General features: G+C 40.9%; 1 protein-coding gene across 1 annotated transcript; it reads left to right on the top strand.

Moving 5' to 3' along the window:
- Positions 1–3,442: 3,442 nt before the first annotated feature.
- On the top strand, positions 3,443–4,750 carry LOC117893412. The gene is made up of 3 exons (XM_034800023.1): positions 3,443–3,926; positions 4,243–4,550; positions 4,620–4,750. Exons 1-3 carry the CDS (start codon positions 3,443–3,445, stop codon positions 4,659–4,661), a joined length of 834 nt encoding a protein of 277 aa, XP_034655914.1. The 3' UTR covers positions 4,662–4,750.
- Positions 4,751–6,830: the final 2,080 nt, after the last annotated feature.

Here is a 6,830-nt window from a genome sequence, read left to right as displayed (position 1 = left end):
AAAAGGTACAGCAACCAGAGAACACAAATAATATTTAAGAGATCACAGAAAATATATAAAAGAATTGAATTTTTCAACTAATTTTCCAAGAGGTTTCCTTGTGCAGTAGAACTTCATTTATTTGCATTTATTTGAGCTGTTTGAGCACACATTAAAGCTAATTTTTAGTCGGACATTTGACTCAAAAATACTTAAAAAACGAATCAGAGAGAGGGAGACTCCACTTCTGACCTGATTCGTTTTGGGAACGACTCATTTCACATTGACCCAATTTTTTCTGTTGCAACACTTTAAACTGTAAAATTCTGACAGTTCGGTTAGCTGATTTATAATGAGCAAAACGAAAATAAAACCCACCAAAACGGAGTCATACGCCTGGGCGGACAGTCAGTAAGATTAATTATCGCATTAATTAACTGAGCTGAAAAAGCGAAAGTTTTTGCCCATATAAAATTACTCACAAACAGGAAGAGAGCGCAGCAAATGTGACGAAATGAAAGTGTTTAAAAAAGGTAGCTAAAATTTCACGAAATTTATGATGTTAGTCGAGCAGGATTCTATCATTTCAAACGAGTTGTAGTAGGGATTTATAAATATATTACTTTATGTTCATTCCTTTTTAAGCTCATGTCCTTTTATAATTATGTTCCAACCATTTTTATTGGCAACTTTTGCTTAAAAAAAAACCTTTTTTGAATGACTTTCTGAGCCAAAAATACGACGTTGAACATTAATCTTTATCTTGTATCTTGTATCTTGTATCAACTTTAATCTTGTATCGATTTAGCCACAAGATCGTAAATCAAGCAACCAAATAGCCAGCCACATGGAACAACATTTGTGGGGGTCATTGGGTTTGTCTGGCAGTTGCCTTTGTGGCGACAATTTGCGGTTAAAAATCAAAACATTTATCAAAGTGCAAACAAAACAAATATTTCGCAGCTGAACAAAAAACTAATCAAAGTATAAATTCCAGGCAGTGGACTGACTCACTGGGCAACTATGCGAGGCAATTTCCTTTCTGCTAATCCGTTCCAGGACATCGTAAAACATTCGCAGGGGCCATGTCAGCAGATACATCAATTGGACTTTATGGTCCTAGAACTACTTTGAGGGATAGGACACAGACGCAGACACAGGCCGACAATTAAAAGTTAATGGTCAAGCGACACGGTTGATCAGCGAAGGAAAATTGCATGGAAGAGCAGCAGTCAGCAGCCAGCAGCCAGCACAATGCCCATGCCAATGCCCGTCGGGGCCCCAAATATTAATCATGTGAGCACTTAATTTGACACTTGGCAATAATGGAAAGCACTGGCTACCGTTTCTGTTTTCTTTCTTTCTTTTTTTGTTGTTTTGGGTGGGGTAGGAGAGCTGGAAGAGGCCCGGCACTAATCACCAACTTCAGAGTGGCCTGCCTGTGACCGTGTCTTATTCTCTTCGCTGGCAGCAACCTGCCACCTGCCTTACGCAATTAACAGACAGATCTCGTCGACACACAAACACACACACACACTCGGCCAACGCACGACACGACAAAAGGTTCGTTTCCCGCTCTCTCTCACTCTGTCGTGTAATTACTCAATGCCCCGCCGAACTGGTTCTCTTGCGAGTATGTTCTGCTGCGTGTGTAAGTCAAGTAGCCGAGGCTCAGCCAGATTACAGAAGACAAAAACGAACAGCGACAAGCCATAGGCATAAATAAATCACACAAAGATATTGTGCAAAGCCAGATACCCTTAAGCGTACTATTTATGTACAAAAATATGTATAATATCATACACCCAAGACTTGGCTTTTTGAAGATTTTTCCACTACATCTTTGCCTTAGAATACTACAGATTTTAAAACCTTTTTAAGCCCTCCTTTAGGAAAGTGTACTCCAAAACCATCGAAGCTTTCGCTTTACCATAGTCCCCAGAACCCTTTTGGTTACAACAGACTGTCTGTCAGAGAGTGGGGTTGAGGGTTTCCGATAAATATTTATGTGTCATTAGTTGGGATGCCCGAGCAGTCATCAGGTGGAAAGGCGGCATTGAGATGCCTTTGCCTCGCTTTTACTACTGCACTTTGAAAGGTAATTTATTACAAGAGAAGTGGAAGAAGAACGGACCCCAAGACACGGACCCTAACAAAGCTAAAATAAGTTGTCCCAGCCCGGGGACACGTGCAATTAAATTGTGTATAAAATAAACGAAATGAAATCAAGTTAAATCGTTAAACGTGTCCATCCGAGTGCCAGAGAAATATTTAAAATGTGAAAAATAAAATAATTACTAAAGATTTTGATGATTACTTTATAAGTTTTTAATGTAATTATGTATATAGAAATTCGGATTTATTCTCAACTACATTTTGACTCTGTTACAGGCTGAAGGGATCACAAAGTTCCTTAGTTTTACTTGCCACCTGCTGCGACCAACGGATTGGCTGCCCTAGAAAACATATGCCGAACCTCGATAACCTCTAAAAGATGCCTAATGGCATTTCTGTTCCCTCAAGTGGCCATTGGTGTGGCACGGACCAACATCGCACCAGACGCGCATCTCATGTGTCACATGCCTAGACCGAGAGAGTGAGAGAGTGAGTGTGAGAGGATGACACATGCCAGCGGATTGCACAGTGCGCTCGCTTAGGGCGGCAGATTAACTTAACTGTGCATAAAGTGCCGAGCGGAACGAACGCCCCAGAATACAAAAAAAAAAAAAAACCAAGGGAAAACAGAACCGCTGGAATTCTGTAGCTCTCTGGTGAAAAATTCTCAAGTATCGAATATGCCTGCTGGAGTGGCTGGCTGTCGTTTGCTGGATTCTTGGCAGGAATGTGTAAAAAGTCATGCATAAAATTAGTTTCAACTTGGGTGATGACTCCTGCTGTTTCCCCCCGTCCTGATTTATTTTCCACAAATGCATTTTAAACACTTCGGCAACACGTGCGTTCTTGGAATATTTTCCTTCAGTTAAAAAACCATAAAACTATTCCAAATGTTGATGACATATGACAGGCTCAAGTGGGTCAAATGGGATTCATGAAATTTAACACGGAATATATTAAGAAAAAAAAAAAAGTATCAAAATAATATTAAGATAAGAATTCAGAGGTTTATATTTTATTGTTAAATATTTAATCTACAATTTATTTTGCACTTACCACCCCGAGCTGCTCTCCTCATTTTTTTACAGCTATGTTTTCGCTGATAAGCTTCGCTCTCTCTCTGCTCTTCATGTCATATTCATCGCATGGAACTGCATTGCTGCAAAACAAGAGATAGAGAGAGAGGGAGCGAGCTTGCCGCCGCCACGCTCGTTGAGTTTCTCTTTGCAGAACTTCGGCTCGCGCTCTCTTCTCGCTGGAAACCGCACGGGTGGCAATGCACAAAAGTTTAGTTCGGGCTGCGCTCTCTTCTGGAAAGTCGTGCGTTAACTGCGTCGTCCTGGAAAAAATGGAAGTTCAACGGAGCATTATCGATTTGCCTTTGAATGTGCTCGAGATGGTGTTCCAGTTGCTTAATCACAGCAACAAATTGCATTTGGCTCAATCTGATCGTGTGCTTGCCGAGGCATATGCCTCTCACACTCGAAGTATATACAAACGAATGCATTTATCGTACGCATTGGAGCGTCGTATCCCATGGGCAGACGTTTTGGCCATATGTGGTGCCAATGTGGTCGAAATAGTCAATCGGCATGCTCTGGCCGATTATCAACTGAAAATCATAGAGCTGCATTGCCCCAATCTTCAAGTCGTGAGCTTTGAGATAAAGGATGAAAATTGCGCTGGCCTCAAGTCGCTGCTTGAAAGCCTCAAAGAGCAGGCAACAGTTAGGCTGCGGATTGGCGAAAGCGCCACACCAAAAATCTACAACATGATGCAGCAACTGCCGCGGCTCGACAGACTGAGCTTAGATCGCATTTCATTTCGCGATGGTAAGCTTTGGCTTTAAATTACAATTTCTTTCACCTTAATTTCTTAATTTTTTTAAAGTTTCACAAATCTACAAATTTGTGGACTTGCAGGAGTTACAAATTAGGAATCAAAATATATATATGGAGCTTGATATTTTTAAATTATGCTTTCACCTCCCGAAATTGCGACTGTTGAAAATGGTGAGGATTGATTTACTCCGCCCAGATCAAAGTCCAGAGCTTAGTTTTTCTGTTTTGGAAAAACTTAAAATTATAAACTGCGCTTTGAGATGGGATTGGCCGTATGGATTGAAAGATGGTTTCTTACGATTGAAAGATGTGACTATCCGGGGCAGTGATATCCGCTACTTCAAACCATGCAAGTGGTTCTCGAAGTATTCTCCTGCCTTGGAGACCCTGAAGCTTTTTCAAGCCCATCCGGAACGAAATGATTTCCTCGCTATGCTCAGGGGCTGCAAGAAGCTCCGTTTCCTTGTCATAGATCTGAAAAATTTGCAGATCACCAAGGAACTTCTAGCCACCATCACGGGCATTTTGAAGGAAAATGGTGTGACACCGGACAAGCCTTTGCAGCTCAAAGTGAACGTGCATAAGAAAGTAAAGAATGTCAAGCTCAAAGATCTGGTGAGTAATTCGCGAGTACTTCTTGGGACGCACTTTAACACTATTTTATTTTATTTTAACTATTTGCAGTTGGCTGAGACCCCAAATGCAGACTTATTGCACCTTTGTTAATCAAATTAACAATTAAAAATTAATTGTAATCCACTTTTATGTCATTTATTTAACCATAATCATTTGAGCTGCAATAAATACATTATTCAAAACTATTTTCTATGTAGATTCAGTTTAATTTTCTATGTCTAAAACCCCAATGTCTGTATAAAGACAGAACCAGAATGACTTGAACTCTCAAAAGGGTTCTCTGCTGACTGCCCCATCTACATGCCAAATGGCCGGAAGCTAGCCAAGACAATGCTCAGAGTTCACACAAAAAAACTTGGACCCCCCTCGCAGCTATCGATATTTGTACAATTTGTTAAGCAATTTAATTCTCACACATTTGCTGATTTTTCCACATTTTCTTAAACAAACAATACGAAAAAAAAAGTTCTGCTAGGTGCGGCGGCGTGGATCGCTTCTTGAAGAACTCCTTCGATATGGTGGGGAACCCTCCCACGCAAGAGTGCTCAGAATGGCGTGAAAACGCTTGTACTTTGGTGGGTAAGTTCTCTTAACATTTAACAATCGACTGCACAAGGGGCCAAGGCACACAGAGTTGAAGAAAAAGGTAAGAAAGACACTTCAAACAAATTAATTTGCTCATTGTCATGGCTGAATGATTTAAGGTTCTTTATTTATTTTCTGTCTTCTTTTTTTTTGGGTGTGCTTAACCGCAGAGTTTATGACTTTGTGCAAAAGATGGATATAAAATAAGAATTTTTGATTTCTTTAACGCTCTCTCAATGGGCTCCTTCTGTGAGTCGTCTTTGGTCTTGCTCGATTGCACCCGTGGGTTAGGCTTCAGTGGTCAACCAACTTGAGGGCAACTTGTACTTTGGTCACCATTTAGATCACTTAATAGTTGATGTCTGCTCTGGTGCTGTGCGTGGGAATTTTTATGGAGTTCTTCACTGTCTTGTTTATTAATTAGAAAACGCACTCGTGTGTAGCTAAAAAGTCATTATGCACAAAAGCGAAATTGGTGAGCATTAATTTTTGAGATTTTAATGATGTTCTTGCAGTAAAAGCAGAGCAGGATAAATATTGATCGAGAGATCCTTTCGCATCATTCAAATTTCGAGCTGTGTTTATCATATGTAGGGCAAACCGCAAAGGATGCACAAGTACTCGACTCGATTTAGGCCAACTTTCCCTTTTTTTGGTGTTGTTAATCGCACGACCGCAGAATGCATGAAATGCATGGATGGCACTCCCTTTGGGTATATGAAAAGGAACTCTTCTAGGGATCATTAAGCAATACATAATCCAATTAGCACACAGATTGTATGTGTATGTGTGTGGATCCTCCACCTGTTAGGGGCACAAAAGGGATGTGGAGGGTTTTTCATATTTTTGTTGAGCCAAACGAACCATCAACATTTTCGATGGCATCGATGAACCTGCTAAGAACTTATACAAACAAGTGATCACGATCTGTGTCCATTGTGCAGGAGGAAAGGGATGGGGCAGGGTCAGGGGAAGATCAACAACATTTTACTTTTACTCTCAATTGTTGTTGCTGATTGATGCCAAGGCAGCAAAAGAAGAGGACGACGGACCTTTTCTGATATCTGATCTGATCTCTTTTTTTTCGTAGATGAAAGAAAATGCCAATTTTACTTAGAAAATGACACGCAAATGGCAAAAGATAAATACAACAACAGCAACAACAACAAAACTCACTGAACATAAGGGAATGAGAAAAAGGTTTCGTTTCCCTGGACTGGGGATAATCCCCTCTCATCAATATGTCTGCAATTAAGTTGGGCACGAATTCGTTATTAGGGGTCAGGGCAATTGATAGCAATGCTCGGTGATCGCTGCACGGATACTTCGCATACAAATTGCGTGAGGCACAAAAGCAAATCTCGGGCACGATCATTACATGGCCCAGGATAACCTGTCCCCGAATCTGTGTGTGAGTGTGTTGAGGGGAGTTGCAACCTATGCAGATTTGTGTGGAGTTGGAGTGATCTCCCCCATGCCGATCATTTGTTTACACTGAACAAAAATTCTAAACGATCTGCAGCTGCTGTCGAAACCCATTAGGTTATTCAATTCAATATTCGGAAAGTGTAAGCCTGCACAGATTCTGATACGTCTGATACAGTACAGACCAACGATCGTGTGGAGCGGTGAAGGGCGTACCCCAGCTTAAATCCTTAGCTGTCATTGTCATTG

Source organism: Drosophila subobscura, chromosome J, assembly GCF_008121235.1.
Source record: "Drosophila subobscura isolate 14011-0131.10 chromosome J, UCBerk_Dsub_1.0, whole genome shotgun sequence".
NCBI lineage: Eukaryota > Metazoa > Arthropoda > Insecta > Diptera > Drosophilidae > Drosophila > Drosophila subobscura.
The sequence above is the reverse complement of the archived record's forward strand: the minus strand, read 5'-3'. Positions and strand labels throughout refer to the sequence as shown.